The sequence below is a fragment of the Neurospora tetraspora genome (genome assembly GCF_033439725.1).
Source record: "Neurospora tetraspora strain CBS 560.94 chromosome Unknown B0H65scaffold_2, whole genome shotgun sequence".
NCBI lineage: Eukaryota > Fungi > Ascomycota > Sordariomycetes > Sordariales > Sordariaceae > Neurospora > Neurospora tetraspora.
In genome coordinates this window covers 3,583,936-3,599,257 of record NW_026944384.1, presented here as the reverse complement: position 1 = coordinate 3,599,257, position 15,322 = coordinate 3,583,936, and the positions used below count along the sequence as shown (strand labels likewise).

Here is a 15,322-nt window from a genome sequence, read left to right as displayed (position 1 = left end):
CTAAGGTGACACAAACCAGCATGGATGCATCATATACTTTGTATGGCTACGTTGTTACTTTGCTAGCAACCAAGTAAAGAAAGACGGAAACCCCGAAAAGCCGGAAAACGAAGAATCAGTAGTAAAAAGAAGCCAGAAATTTCATTGCTCAGTTTAACCCTTTACTGTCCGTAAAACTCCATATCCGAATGCGGCTGATGTATAGACTATAACAGACGAAGCCATGCTAACCTACCACCGGACAAACCAGCCGAACGTTGGCCCCAGTTCCTGGAATCCCCATCCTTCGCTTTCGCCGTTCGCTATCGAAAGTCTAAATCCTTCCGGTTTTCAGAGTGCTGATATGTAATCCCACCTCCGCATCGCCAAACAGCACCGCGGTTGTTGCTCTCAATGCCCATCCCTCACTCTCTAAAATAATCGTTACTGCTCGCCGAGGAGCCGCGCGGTGATGTCGCCCATGTATGCTTCCTCGAGTTCGTAGTCGGCGCCTCCGTTCCGGTCAATACCCACGAAGATAAAAGCATCGACCACTTTTTCTACGTCGAATCCCATGTTGACAAAACGATCCACCAGGTCCTTATTATAGCCAGCATATCTGTGTTGGTTTGCCAAGCAGGCGCTCAAAGTTAGTCGCCCCTGACTTTCATTCCGGGTTTCCAGTAATGTAGTGTCCATATGGCTTTTGCTTAACTTCCGAGTGTTCACTGTGTTGGGATGGCCATAAACGCCACATACCTGCTGGCATCGTTCCTCGAACCCTCCTTTGAGGTCTCGTCATACTTGAGAGGAATCGCGTCCACCCTGGGCGCGCCCGCATACTTGACGGCCCAGTCGTGCGCCGTTCGGGCGAACAGCTTGGGGTTCTCGATCAACATCTTGGCCACCTGGGCGTCCTGGGGATCCTTCGGGTTCGGCGATTCGAGAAGCATTCGTACGGCAAGCAGCGCTGTCTTAATTGTACCGACTGGAGACCATGCCGTTCCGAGAATATCGAGGCAGATGGCGCCCTGTGAACATGGAGGTTAGGTTAGTTTAGCCTCTATTGAAACTTCCACGTCCTCTTGACATAAATCACAAACACAGGTAAAACAGAAGGAACGTACAGTGACGCTGCTGATGTTGGGGTGCCAGATCTTGGTGATCAGATACATCGAGGGCGGCTTAAACGGGTACTTATCCGGAATCTGAATGTCGACCTCGTATGTACCCCCGGCGTAGGGCGAGTCCGGAGGGCCGCTGAAGGAGCCCTTGAGATGCGACAGATTACTGGAGTCGAGGGGTTCGGCGATGACGCCCGAGGTCTCTCTGTCGTTCCATATGTCCTGCAGTTCCTTCGCAACGCGGCGCTCACGAGTAGACGCCATGGTAAGTGATGTGATGTTGGTGAAGAGGAATGGGTGTATTGCGCCCGAATGGGAGTGGGTAACGTATACGGTTTGCTGTTAGACGCAAATAAAATCGTAAGATTAGAAGTGTTCAGCAGAACAAGTAGAATAATCACTGATAAGATAAACCTTGTGGAGGGGTCAAGGAGGTCCGTGGAATAACGTTGCGAGGTGGGAGGGTTTCCAAGTGATGGAGGAGTTGGTAGTAGAACAAGTGACGGAAGGTTTAAGTTTCCATCCGCAACTGATCGAGGGTTAGCAAACCAGGCCTACTTAGTTGTGAATGCAAGGTGAATGCAAGGCTGCAAGAACGTTCGCTGACAAGGTGAGATGGTGGTCGTCACTTCCTGTCGAGGGAAAGGGAAGTGCAGAAACGCAACTTGAAGAGTAGAGGTGGGGCGCCGCGTCCGTAGAGGTACCCAAGAGTGCCAAGACTCGAAATGCTCACATCAGTTGGTGAGCGTGGTGTTCCTGCTGTGTTGGAGAAGCTGTAATGGAACGAGCTTGGTGGTATGGTATTGTTTGACCGCCTCAACCACGCATTGCTTTATTTCTCAGTATACGGGAAGTTGAGGATGAACAACCACTGTCGGCCTCCAATGTACACAAAGTTGCGACGGGATAGGATGGAAGCAGGAGGCTCTGCCTCGGACTGGTCCCCTCCCTCGCTCAATGCCGTGGCCATGCGCTGTATGGGAAAACAGTCCGTCATACGGTACAGTACAAGTGCAACTGCCAATGTGTGGTCAGTGGACAGATCGAATGCAAGTCCATAGTAAATACTAGGAGTGATCGAACGGCATGCATCGTGCTGTTGCCCCCGGCAGCTTAATAGCTTTTGGTGGTCTGTGCGTCAGGTGTGCGACTGGACGACTGACGGATGTCGCGTTCACTGGGGGCCTGAACTGGAGCTCGCCATCGCAACCTCAAACGGGCATCCGCCAACAACGAACACCAGGACAACCATTTCCATCACTGCCGCCCCGATCACCGAGTTCATATCGTGCGGCGCTCTTACGACTCGATAACATAATCCTTAACACACCGTCGAACCCTCCACCACACTTTCAGGAGTTGCGAAAGGCTAACCGTCAACATGGTCAGTTGGCCGCAATACGGAGCTGAGCTCAAGCTTGCAATGCATCACATACTGACATTCTGCGCAGGGTCAAAATCAGTCTGGCATGGGCGGAGGCCAGGACCCTTCAAAGTCCAAGAAAGACAAGGTAAGATGGCTTCATCTTCTTGATGGTTTCTGTTGTGCGCTGTCGAGCGCTGACATCATGGACATCGCTAACCACCATCGCCACCAAAACAGAAAGATAAGCCCAAGTACGAGCCGCCGCCGAAGCCTACCACCCGCATCGGCCGCAAGAAGAAGAGACAAGGCGGTGCCAGCGCTGCCGCCAAGCTCCCCGCAGTGTATCCGACAAGTCGATGCAAACTCCGACTCCTACGAATGCAACGAATCCACGATCATCTGCTGCTCGAGGAAGAATACGTTGAGAATCAGGAACGTCTACGCAAGGCAAAGACCGCTAAGGACAGCAACGCTCCTTCGTCCGAGCTCGAATCTTCCGACCGCATGGCTGACGAGCGCTCCCGTGTCGATGACATGCGCGGCAGCCCCATGGGTGTCGGTGTTCTCGAGGAGTTGATCGACGACGACCACGCCATCGTTTCTAGCACATCGGGGCCCGAGTACTACGTTAGCATCATGAGCTTCGTCGACAAAGACCTGCTGGAGCCCGGCGCCAGCGTTCTGCTACATCACAAGAGTGTCAGCATTGTTGGCGTGCTCACCGACGACACGGATCCGGCCGTTAGCGTCATGAAGCTCGACAAGGCCCCTACGGAGTCGTACGCGGATATTGGTGGTTTGGAACAGCAGATCCAGGAAGTTCGTGAATCAGTCGAGCTTCCATTGCTGCATCCGGAGCTCTACGAGGAAATGGGTATCAAGCCACCCAAGGGTGTCATTCTTTACGGTGCTCCAGGTACCGGCAAGACCCTGCTTGCCAAGGCTGTGGCAAACCAAACCTCGGCAACATTCTTGCGCATCGTTGGTAGTGAGCTTATCCAGAAGTATCTTGGTGACGGTCCCCGACTGGTTCGCCAGCTTTTCCAGGTATGTGAAGGTCATCTAAGTTTCGCGGTCAAGTACACGTTCTGACATCTACCCTAGGTTGCCGCCGAGAATGCCCCATCCATCGTGTTCATCGACGAAATCGATGCTATCGGTACAAAGCGTTATGACTCGACGTCAGGCGGTGAGCGTGAAATCCAGAGAACCATGTTGGAGCTGTTGAACCAGCTGGATGGTTTCGACGACCGTGGGGACGTCAAGGTCATCATGGCCACCAACAAGATCGAGTCGCTCGACCCTGCTTTGATCCGTCCTGGCCGTATCGACCGCAAGATTCTCTTCGAGAATCCCGACCAGAACACCAAGCGCAAGATCTTCACGCTTCACACCAGCAAGATGTCGCTCAACGAGGATGTTGACCTGGAGGAGTTCATTGCCCAGAAGGATGATCTTTCGGGTGCCGACATCAAGGCTATCTGCTCCGAGGCCGGTCTTATGGCCCTCCGTGAGCGCAGAATGAGGGTGCAGATGGCTGACTTCAGAGCTGCTCGTGAAAGAGTCTTGCGCACGAAGCAGGAAGGCGAGCCCGAGGGCTTGTACTTGTAACATAATCGCATATTATCAGGCCTAATTTGCAAGACATTTCAGATCTGAGCGGATTACGACTGAGAATGGATCTGACAATCCAGCTCTGAGGTGGCAGTATTCATCCATCACTAAGCGGACCTTGGGTTGATTGAAGATAAAGGGATACCGTAGCGTTTTATCATAGCGAAAGAATGAAGTTAAAGGTTGGCTCCTCTTAGGGTATGTTTTCCACTCCTCAAGTTGTTGGTTTGTTGATGCATTCATTATGAAGTCCAGCTTCATGTCAGTTGTATCTATACAAAACGTGAAGCCTACCACCGCCTCTCGTCTTACTCATTTGAGCTTAACGCTTCACCTTTTACGCCTGCCATCCCTCCCATACTCAACAGGCGGCGTCTCATCTATTCTTCTGCGCCTATCCCTCTCTCTATCCTCATACGTCCAATCATCATCCACTTCCCTGCTCGAACCCCCATGATCCCCATCACGTTCTCTCCTCCTCCCCTGCTGGTCCGCCATCCTCAAAGCCTCCATCAACCCCCTCGCCCCCTCCGGCCAAACCCTCTTACCATCTTTTTTACTGTTGCTCATCCCCAGGTCCTGCGACGGCCAAGGCACATTTCCTCTCAGAATCTCATCCACCGTAATCCCCCTCCTCCCATAAAACTCCGCATTCGCATCCCCCCTCGGCACCACCACCGTCCCATCCATCGACACTCCCGCATAAAGCCCTCTACTCCTGATATAACTGTACACCAACGGTTTACTATTACCACCATCCTTTTCTTTCTCTTTCTCTTTGTCCGAAAAAGAAGAAGAGCGACCAGAAGAACCACCAAGAACACCCTCCACCCCCGCCCCAGCCCCTACCGGCCCAGCAACAATCCCTACATCCCCGCCCAGACTCACACGGGGGCGCTCAGCGAAAGCGCGCACGGCGGAGGGGGTGCGCAAGACGCAGATGCAGTCGTAGATGTCGATGCCGGCGAGGAAGCCGGCGCCGAGGGAGTGGATTAGGAAGCCTGAGGGCGGGGACCATGACATGGAGCTTTTGGAGGAGGACTGGGAGCCGGGCGTAGGTAAGCGAGAGATGACGATACCGGACCCGGAAGAGCCGGAGAGGTGTAAGCCGGTGCGGAAGACGGTGAAGATGGCTAGGCCGGAGCAGATGGCTAGGCCGGAGCAGGTGGCTAGGACGCGAGGGGGGATTTGGATTAGGGTTTTGTTGCGGGAGGAAGCTCCTTGATTAGTGCAAAAAGATTGAATAATCCTGGCAGCCTTGTCACATTCCTGATCCATGTTCGAAGGCCAGAAGGCTTCGGAACCGAGCGCGTTGGTTATTTTGTTGATGGGCGTGCCGGCTTTGACGCTTAGTTGGTATAATCGTTCACTTAGTGTTCGCTTGTCTTTGTTGTTGTTGTTATGGTTATTTGACTGTGAAGAGCTTCCTGTTTCTGTGGGAATGACGGCTCCTGAACCTGGTCCGGATTGATGTGAGATCATCACCGGCCGTGGAGGCTTTGGTGGTGGAGGGGGTGAGTATCTGCCACTTCCATTTTGTTGGTGTTGGGACGGCTGTGTTGTTGGTTGATGAGGGTTGAGGTAAGTGTAAGCCGGTGGAGGAGCGGGATTGTATGCTGGGCCTGGCTGAGGTACTTGTATGGGTTGTGGTGCTACTGGAGGTGTAGAAGGGTGATGATGGAGATGATTGTGGTGCGACGAGTGGGAGTGTTCATCTCGTCGACGCCGTCGCCGTCGGCGATGGTTCGGATCTCCTGAGCCACCATCTCCATAGATACTGGCTGTCTCCTGGTAGTAGTCGGGATTGGTACCGCCCAATGCGGGTATGCGACCCCGATCTGCTCGTGATGACATTTGCATGAAGATGAGTATCCAGGAACACTAGGGGAATGAAAGCTATAGAAGGTCAAAAACCTAAAGTCAAATTATCTGTTCAACGATGGAATGTCTACAATACAGGAAACACAGAAATGCTGGTATCGTCGCACACGTCGAAGTAAGCATACCACATCATGTAGGAACCAGACATTCACGACCATAGAAGCTGACAAGAGCCTACACTACAGCCTGCCGTTAATGGCCACTTCCGACAGCGCCGTCAATTGCGCCTCATCTTGAGAGGCTGTATCAATGTTTTGCCTTCGCCAAGCAATCCGGGTCACCAGTCAACAACCAGTCGTTCGCCAAAACTTCCAAGTTGTGCAGGTCAGCAGCTCATGACCACCAAATATATCGCGGGGTTGTGCAATGATGTCATCGCTCATCGAGCCCTATCGTTACCGGTCTCCACAATGTTCAGCTCGGTGTAGGATTCAAATTCGCCGACACCGATGATGGCTCGTGCAGGGCAGGGTCTCGAGAACACCGAAGTTCGACTTGGTTCATCAGCTCTTTCTCGAAGGCGATCGATAAAGAAACTGCTTGGCAAAAAGACCGCGAGGCAAGGATGATGGGACGGGAAAGTTGTCGGGCAAGTAAAAACGGAAAATCGACAAAAAGATAAAGTTTGGGACCTGGGAGGCTCGAACTCCCGACCTCAGGATTACTCTGATTTTTTAACCAGATCATATGGGTATATGAGACCTGCGCGCTAGCCAACTGCGCCAAGGTCCCAATGTGAGTTGTGAAACAGAGGTTAGGATTGTGTTCATGTTGTCCGCATTGGCATGCTGCCTTCCGAACACAATAGTTTTTGGAAACTTGATCGTTCATTGTTGGGTTTTCTTTTCCTACCACTGTGAGATGGACAGATTGAGAGACCAATTTTTCGTTTAGAACGGAGAAAGACAAATGGTAAAGGACAATTGACCGAAGACATGGAAAGGAGGATGTGCAATAGAGATTGAGGAGATAATCAGAAGTGTCGATTTAGAGTTCATTTATTTGCACATGGCAACAGTATCAACACAACTGTCATTCAGCTCGATTGGGGAGAGATACTTGAACCCGATTCATATCTAAATTCTGTTGCTACATTGCAATTGCACGACGAGAGGTAGATGTTGTGAGATCATGTCACTGTCGAATTCGCAGTTTCTTCTTTTCAGAAGTGATGCACAAGAAGTGATGCATCTATGTATCAGACAAGAACACCCTCTGGGACTTTATAAGCACATCCGGACTGCTTCACAACTTAAAGAGACAGAAATATCGATTGATATAGACGCTAGGTGTATGCTTGTTGTGTCTTGTTCTGTTGATAGAAAGTTGTTTGAAGGAGAAGATAGTGAACCGAAGTAATGCGTCCTCGTCAACGTCAGTTTCTCCATCCACGACCAGGGACAAGACTAAACATGGACCATACGATGTGTTTGCTTCACTACTGATATCCAAAACTCAGGTATGGGGCTGAGGAGGTTTGTAGACTGCATTATTTTTTCTAGGGAAAATATGCCCATGGTCACAAAGTGATAAAGTAGGGCATGAGTTGATTATGTTGCCATTTGCCTTAAAAATGATACACCGAGGTGTTGGGTTGTCGGTTAGAGGAAGACTTCATTAGTTTGCTGGCTATGACACTCGAAAAGGGATCGAACAGCCATTACCCAGTAATACCGGGCCTTTTGTCTTTTGCCATCTGCGATGTTAGAAGTGATGCCAACCTTGATGGTTGGCCTGAAATGAGGTTGTGTTGGAGTCGTGGACTAGAGACCGTTATCGATGCTTGGAAAAAGAGGTGATCCTGTAAGCACCATGCCATGACATCAGAGGGTTTTGTTCGTAGACTATTTGGCATTATTTGGCTAAATACGCAGTAGTCATTCATCGGCTTGCTTCAGCATGTTCGGGCTTGTGGACGGGGTACCGCTGGACGGCATGGTCATCATCTACGAGACGCAAAGGTCCCTTTCTGTCATGAGAACACGCCTGGCACGCACCACACAAAGGTCCTGAACTGCATGCTGAACGCCCGGGGGTATTTGTCTTGTTTCTTCCATTCATCCCATGCATGATCTCTCCATTGGTTGTGTGATCTCATCATTTATTCGTATGAGGTCCCAAGCCTGGGACAAACAGCGAGTCGGAAAGCCACTGACTCCTCCACATTTCCTCGCAGATGTTGATGATGCCCTGAACCGCGCCAATCTAGAGTGAAAACGCACAAAGGATAAAAAGTCGACGAAGCAACAGTTACTATCTCTAGTAACCAAACTCCTTGAGAGCCTCGGCGGTCTTGTCGTTGACCTTGGCGCTCTTCTTGGCCTCGGAAAGCTGGCGGGCGGCGAGCTTCTTGCGCTCGTAGTAGGCGGCGCCCTTGGCCTTGCGGCGCTCCTCGAGTCTACCAAACAGTTAGCATCAAACGGCGCGCTCTTTCGGAGAGCAAGAGCCTCAGCTCTGACAGAACCAACGTACCTGGCAACAACATCCTCGTACTTCCAGCCGACCTCAGAGCTGAGACGGCCAACGGTGCAGTACTTGCGACCGGGCTGGAGTCTCAGGACACGGAGAGCCTGGGGAACGACCATCTTCTTCTTCTTGTCATAGGGGGGAGGGACACCCTCGAAGACCTTGAGGCGCTCAAGGGCAGCGGCGCCACGGGCAGTCTTGTGGGGAATCATGCCGCGGACAGCCTTGTAGAAGATGCGGGAAGGAGCGCGGAAGTGGAAGGGACCTGTGGGCAGTCAGTATCGTCTGACTGAGAACTCGACCGTCGTCGTCGTCGTCGTTTCGGGAGGGCTGTAACTCACCACCGCGAGTGGGGTTGTACCGGGTCATCTTGCGCAGGTACGAGTGGTACTTGACTATAATCGTGGTTTCGTGTCAGTTTGACTGTTCTCGTCGTTCGGTCCTCATTGTTCGTTTCGCCCATGACTGCGATTCCCAATCTACCCTCCTCTTGCTGTGCCCAATTCCAATATCCTCCCAAGCTTGTCCGTTGTCGCAGTCATGTTTCTTTCGGTTTCGTGTAGGAGTGAAGGTGTAACGTACGCTTGGCGCGGAAGAACTCGCCAGAGATGTTGAGGGCCTCGCAGCGGACAACAACGATCTTCTGGCCGTTGAGGAGCTGCTTGGCGACGATGCTGGCGAGGCGACCGAGGAGGTGGCCCTTGCCGTCGATGACGACCTGTAAAGCAACAGGTTAGCCATCACAAAACTGCTGCTACCGCACCCTTGCCGTCGAACGGTCCCTTTCGGCGTGCAATGTTCCCAGATTTCCCCCGATCCAATATCCGTATCGTCGCCGTATCGAACATGTCGTCTCCATCTCGTTCGGTGTCGCTGCAGCGGTCGGCAACCTAGCCATTCGTCGCGATACGGATATGGAACCGGTGGAAACCACATCCATCATCAAATCGGTTTCGGGGTTTCGCAACGTACCACAGACTCGAAAGAAGACATCTTTGCCGGGGAAGACTGGGTTGACAAAGAAGGAGGATTAGCGATCAGTCCGTCAAGCTCCGGCTGATCAAATGGGCAGCAAGTCTGGCTCTTACCTCGCGATGGTTGACGGTCTGCGACTTTTTTGTGTGTGCTGAAAATTGCCCGTGTGCTTGGTGTTGGGAGATATGCACTAGTCCGCTTTCGGAAGCGGTGGAGGCTTGCCAGCCAGTGTGGCCTTTGCTGCCTGAGGCGTTGGGGTAGGGTTAGACCTACAGTCTGCAATTGGTGGGGCTGATTTTGCTTCCTTCTCCGTGTCTTGGCGTTCCTGTGGCGCGAGACAACCACGCTGATAACCTTATCACGCACCCCCTTGATTCGGATTCCAAGGTGCTTGCAGTGGTTATCTCATGGGTATAATGATTATAATCTCATCAGAGGACACTGATAAGTGAATTGGATTTCAAATCGATGGTCAGCATTGTTGTTTTGTGGCCTTTGCTATGTTAAGGTCATCACTTTGAGCGACGGCTGCTCACAACCAACAGGACGGACGATCACTGTCACGTCACTGCTAGCCATCAAGGTAGTTACCAACGGGTCTTTGAATGCATCGCGAACCGTGAACTGGGACTTTGGGAGGGACGCCAGTCAATTGCCATCTATGACCTGGTCAACAACATCCCACCACTTCTGACCACGCTCTATGCACAAAACGCTAGACTCTCTTTAACTTCCATGTTCTCTTGTCACACCACGGGACATGAGATACGGGAAACCTTCAACCCGAAAAAGCAATTAAAGAAGTATAAGCGCAACAGATATGAGCAGCTGGTGACGTCGAACCAGCAACCCCGATACGCCTTTCACATGGCTGAAATACCGAAGAAATGTCGACTTTATAACGAGGAACCACCTAAGTCCTTCCATTCTCATGCCGATCATGAAGCTTGAAAATGATAAAAATCCGGGCACTGCGCCTATGACCATCCATACTATGCCTTGAGAGCCTCGTCGAGCGTCTTCAGAATATCCTGGCACTGCTTCACCATCTCTTTCCTCCTTGTGCGAACTGCAACATCTCCTCCCGTTTCGATATCGTCAAACTTCAGGAGGACCTGCTGTAGGATCGTCTCTGAAAGCTTGAGGTGCTCCTCTGATCTCTTCTTAGGATCCGAAGGAGGATGGGCCGCAAATTGTCGGCACAATGGCAGGAGTGTGTCGTTGAAGTGGGCGGCGATTTGATCGAGCTTCTCGATGGGACCGCCCGGGGCAACTGAGGCCGGGCTGGCGCGAGTGACGCTACCGGCCGAGATAGCGGAGATTGCCGAGACCCCGGACACCCCGGATGCTGCCGAAAAGCCGGACTCGGCTGAAGGGGAGTGATTTCGAACTCGTGAAGCTGCCCTCTTCCGAGCATCTTCAGTCGGCACTCTGAGACCAACATCTGAAGCATTCTCTTGCGGGCTCTGAGGGCTGCGGGCACCGCGCTCGTCCCTGGTCCTGCCTCTGCGCTTCTTGCGATGCTTCTTCGACGGCTCAGGTTCTTCGCGGACCTCATGCCCGTCACGATCAACGATAACAATCTCATCGCTCCCCACATCACTGCTGCTCTCGGATTCACGCTCGCTTATCGTAACCGTGATTTCGCTGTTGTGCTTGGCTCCATACTCTCTGACAGGCCTGTCATCATCCCTCAAGCGCCGACCCTTGTAGTACAGACGGATTCTCCCGTGGCGATCGGAAATTCCCAAGATCAGCTTCACTCGCTCCTTCACATCACTGACCAGAAGTTTGCCGTCGCCAATCGAGTACGCAGGAAACCCCTCAGGGTACACGGCGTTCTTGTAAACAATGTTTAGAGCGTCGTCTTCTGGTTCTTCGTACCTGCTGGTACCCGGAACAAGAGCCGGTAGTGACCGACTATAGTCATAGCGTTGATTGTACCGAGGACTGTCAAGATCCTCGGTAGTGATGTAGCTGAAATCTTCCTCACTCACACTCGGCACACCCCCTTGGCCAAAACCCGAGTTCCAAGACGACAAGCTGGGGCGCCCCCACCAAGACATCTTTCCTCCCTTTCTGCTTTTGGATTTCCGGGCGGCGACGACGGGGATGACGCTCAGAGCGAGGAGTGTACCGGCGGCAGCAGTGTAGACCTGGGTGGGCGAAAGACCGGTCGCTGACTGAAGATACTCTGAAGCTGAGGCCAGATGCTCAGCGGTGGTCTCGAGGTAAGGCTGCAACTGAGTCGGAACTTTTAAGAAGGACGTGATGTTGGCAAGCTGGGCAATCAAGGCACCTGACGATGCCGAATCTCCTCCGGAAGCCACTTTTGCGACTGTGGGCTGGTCTTACGACAGTATGCCGTTGACCTGCTGCAAAAGAGAGAAGAAAAGGTGGAAATCTGGAAAGTCTATTATAGTTGATCTGGCCGGTTTGGGGGGTAATTGGGTTGACCTTTTTGACTGGTGAGATCGTATGATACGGCGCTGCTATCGACTTGGCCGCAGGCGTCGAGCAATCAACGGCGGACAAGATCTAGATGGGTAGAAGGGCGTGAGACCAATCGCGAAGCTGGGGCTGTAATTTTCTTTCTTCGTGGGCTGGCGAAGAAGGGTACGAGAGACCAGTTGTCCTTGACACCCGTATTCAAAATTGGTAGGGAAATGACGATTAGAACGACGATCACCGCCTCGGGGTCCAAGGGTCCTTTTTCAGGCTGTTGCGCAGATGCGGGAGTGGGCGTCTTTGGCAACACAACCGATTGGGTTGGACAAGTCTAGCAATGCCGGCAAGGTTGGGTGCGAATGGTGTGGATGGCGGCGGACAGGGTGGGAGACCAGGTTCGGGTTGATGTTTGAGGTTTGAGGGTGCAGCTTGAAGTGGACGGTGGCGGTTTTTCGTGTCAGGACAGTTTTGAAGTCAGATGGAAAGGTTGCACATGGAGCCTGAAAGCGCGACCGGGATCCCAACTTTTCATCTGAACACCCGTCCGAAAGGGAAGAACCCACGGAGCCGCTAAAAGTGGCCCCAACTCCCAAGGCCAAGGCAAGCTTGCCCGTTACTCCTGCCCCGGGGTGCCTTCTGAAACTGCTCCCATTGGCCACATTGGTATCATTAGGTAATCCGTCATGACTTGCACGTTCATCAACTGGCTCATGGTGTTCATCTCACGAGCTCAACAGTCTCTTCAGACATTGTTCTCAAATCTGTAAGATCCCCAGACTTCTTCTTCGACCACTTGTAATCTCCACTCCAAGTATCTTTGGGGTCTTGCATCATGCCTCTACATGTTATGTGGCTCCCTGCAACAAGCCGCTTCAGGGCCTCGAATCGGGCAAGCCATTGGTGAACTCAACGGGCTGTTGTTGTGAGATTAAGGTAGGGACACCACCTCCAGTCATCGCCTCATCTTCAAGAGAATCGTACACTGTCAGTGTCGGGTGAGTCGGGTAACGTCGAAAGAAAGAGGACGCTAATCTTTTCCGCTCAGCCTCTCTTCGCCTCGTTTTCTAGTGCGCGTTGGAGAGCTCAACTGGCTGAAAACTCACCACGGAGTCTATGATCAACCGGCAAACGTGGTTCACTGTGCCGAACCTGGAATAAGAGCGTCGGGGTTACTCACGTGCATCACTTTCCAAGACCCGTGGAGCCGTCTGGCCCTCGGCTCTGGGGAAATGTGGACAGGGACCAAGCCAGGGATCACGATGCCGTGGCGGCAACAAAGTCGATGACATGCATTTCGTTCCCAGATGAAGTCATGGCCGGGTCCAAGGCTGCCGACCTTCTGATCCCCTCACATGCTGTGAATAGCTTCATCGTCGCTCCAATGGGAAACGCCGGATTATCCGCCTCACCAGAGTTTGCGATTTGGTCCGATTTGAGTTCTCTAGAGCACAGTGCTGGAAAGGACCGGGCTTGCCAGGCTGATCCAGGGTATGAAGCGTTGTATTCGCTTCACCAGACCGGACACCAACTGCCCCCGGCTGGCCGTGGCTGAAGTCGGCGTCCCGAGTGGAACCCTTGATGGCGGCTATCCTCGCTGTTTTGATGAAGTCCCTGTCAGCATTGCAGCTCGGCCGATTGCGGACTGCCCTCTTCTTATCGCCATGGGTACCGAGGCATCAAGACCCTTGAATTATTAGAGAATGCGAAAATACTAGTGAGGAGCAATGTCATCGGCACTTATAGATCCGAGATTCTTTTTATTTTCAACTTCAACACTTGCGCGAAGGCTTGCCGAATCTCAGCACAGACATCGTGGCTTGAAGGTTGGGGAAGTGGGGTCATAGGAACGGGGAGTTAAGATAACGGCGGGGATTCGAAGATGGCTTTCTGGTGAATCGCGGGTGAATCGCGCGGTCGGAAATGCCTTTGCGTCATTGGGTTGTTTGTGTCCATGCAAGCTCCAAGGATGAGCCGTGTAGTCGAGACGGCAAAGATTTGAATTGTTGAGCGCAAAAATCAGAGATGATGGCGACATTCGTCCCTATATCTGATGCTCGAGACACACCGTGAGACCGGCGGACTTCAACCGGTAGGATTGAATTCGAATTGTTGCCATTAGTAATGTGGAAACTGGAATTACTCCGCAAATATTCTGATCGAGTCGGCGACTTTGCGGCATCTTGCGCGCCGAAAGTGTGATATGAGGGAGCCTTCCATAACTGGAGTCGTGACAAATTCACACCGAATGTCGCAATCGCCATTCCCACCCCTCATATCTATCCCGTTGTGCCCACCCTAGTTTGACACACGGTCACACACGCCTTCCAAACGCTTCGCTTTCTGCAGTGCTTAGTTTCCCCAACCGACCTTCTCCAACTGTTCAACATAAAACCCTTTCCCTTCCCGCTTGTATATATATCGCTCCTTTTGGACCTCAACCCCGCGCAACCTCCATGTCCTTCATCTTCCGCCGATTCTTCTCCAGCACAACATCCACCATGTCCGACGCCGCTACTCAGAAGGCTAAGCAGCTGATCAACGACAACGCTGTCGGTATGTGACTACTTCACGTTTAACCGTTTTCTGCGTTCCCCTGCGCACTGGCGGCATGAAGTCGCGCGAAGTCATCAGCTGCATCGGCACGGGCCGCTACACGTGCGCTCCATGTGTGTGCGCGAGTCCGACGGTCTGGTGCATGCACCGTTCGCTCGAGAACCCTGATCGTGTATCTCTTGCGGAGACTCGCTGTTCCGATCGCTCCTCCATGCAGCTAATTGCAGATGTCTTGCTGTCTGCCGCATGAAGCAACCCATTGCTAACGGTTCATCGTCGCAAACAGTTGTCTTCAGCAAGTCCTACTGCCCCTACTGCTCCAACTCCAAGCAGATCCTCGACGGCCTCAATGCCAAGTACACCACCTACGAGCTCAACCAGGAGAGCGACGGTTCCGATATCCAGGACGCCCTTCTCAAGATGACCGGCCAACGCACTGTCCCCAACATCTTCATCGGCAAGCAGCACATTGGCGGTAACTCCGATCTCGAGGCTGTTGTCAAGAACGGCAAGAACGGCAAGAAGATCCAGGAGCTCCTCCAGGAGGCTGGCGCTCTCTAAGTCGCTCTCCGCAAGACACGATGGAAACAATATCGGTGTTTACGAAGAACACGACTGTCTGGTTTGAAAGAAACCTCTACAGGGAGAGGGTTTGGCCAAGGGGAAAGGCGCTCGAGAGGCTCACATGGTGGGAGGCATCAAGGGAACCCCGTGGTGTGCGTGGCGCCATTGGGGCTCTACTTCTGCTAGTTTTTAAAATCGCGGGATCGGATACCCAGGGATCTATCATACGGCGGCTATTCGTCTGAAGCATTTTGCGGAAACAAAAACATTGGAATATCCGAACATCATGGCCAAACGTATACGATGCTTGAATTGTGACTTTGTGGTTTAAAAAAGGCATCTCATGCATACT

At 52.4% G+C, this 15,322-nt stretch overlaps 6 protein-coding genes and 1 non-coding gene across 7 annotated transcripts; 2 read left to right on the top strand and 5 right to left on the bottom strand.

Moving 5' to 3' along the window:
* Window positions 1–290: 290 nt before the first annotated feature.
* Window positions 291–1,096, bottom strand: B0H65DRAFT_112662 (UBA-like protein). Its single transcript, XM_062820597.1, has 2 exons — window positions 739–1,096; window positions 291–613 (listed from the first exon to the last, which is right to left on the bottom strand). Exons 1-2 carry the CDS (start codon window positions 930–932, stop codon window positions 424–426), a joined length of 384 nt encoding a protein of 127 aa, XP_062684558.1. The 5' UTR covers window positions 933–1,096; the 3' UTR covers window positions 291–423.
* A 269-nt stretch (window positions 1,097–1,365) lies between these two features.
* Window positions 1,366–4,080, top strand: B0H65DRAFT_506696 (putative 26S ATP/ubiquitin-dependent proteinase chain S4; the record flags this gene model as incomplete). Its single annotated transcript, XM_062828082.1, has 4 exons — window positions 1,366–1,368; window positions 2,555–2,614; window positions 2,707–3,516; window positions 3,574–4,080. 4 exons carry the CDS (start codon window positions 1,366–1,368, stop codon window positions 4,078–4,080), a joined length of 1,380 nt encoding a protein of 459 aa, XP_062684557.1.
* A 167-nt stretch (window positions 4,081–4,247) lies between these two features.
* B0H65DRAFT_112625 (uncharacterized protein) lies at window positions 4,248–6,161 on the bottom strand. The gene has a single exon (XM_062820596.1). The coding sequence runs from the start codon at window positions 5,941–5,943 to the stop codon at window positions 4,414–4,416; it is 1,530 nt and encodes a 509-aa protein (XP_062684556.1). The 5' UTR covers window positions 5,944–6,161; the 3' UTR covers window positions 4,248–4,413.
* A 429-nt stretch (window positions 6,162–6,590) lies between these two features.
* B0H65DRAFT_t97 lies at window positions 6,591–6,696 on the bottom strand. The gene has a single exon. It is a non-coding gene; the product is annotated as a tRNA-Met (tRNA).
* Window positions 6,697–8,036: 1,340 nt separating this feature from the next.
* B0H65DRAFT_112560 (ribosomal protein L13 domain-containing protein) lies at window positions 8,037–9,547 on the bottom strand. Its single transcript, XM_062820595.1, has 5 exons — window positions 9,403–9,547; window positions 9,013–9,148; window positions 8,772–8,825; window positions 8,437–8,695; window positions 8,037–8,362 (listed from the first exon to the last, which is right to left on the bottom strand). Exons 1-5 carry the CDS (start codon window positions 9,421–9,423, stop codon window positions 8,224–8,226), a joined length of 609 nt encoding a protein of 202 aa, XP_062684555.1. The 5' UTR covers window positions 9,424–9,547; the 3' UTR covers window positions 8,037–8,223.
* An 850-nt stretch (window positions 9,548–10,397) lies between these two features.
* Window positions 10,398–13,142, bottom strand: B0H65DRAFT_506694 (uncharacterized protein; the record flags this gene model as incomplete). Its single annotated transcript, XM_062828081.1, is given in 4 exon segments — window positions 10,398–10,442; window positions 10,452–11,750; window positions 12,026–12,184; window positions 13,050–13,142. Coding segments are annotated over 4 exon segments (1,596 nt in total).
* Window positions 13,143–14,210: 1,068 nt separating this feature from the next.
* Window positions 14,211–15,140, top strand: B0H65DRAFT_112416 (thioredoxin-like protein). Its single transcript, XM_062820594.1, has 2 exons — window positions 14,211–14,406; window positions 14,693–15,140. Exons 1-2 carry the CDS (start codon window positions 14,307–14,309, stop codon window positions 14,965–14,967), a joined length of 375 nt encoding a protein of 124 aa, XP_062684553.1. The 5' UTR covers window positions 14,211–14,306; the 3' UTR covers window positions 14,968–15,140.
* The last annotated feature ends 182 nt before the right edge of the window (window positions 15,141–15,322 follow it).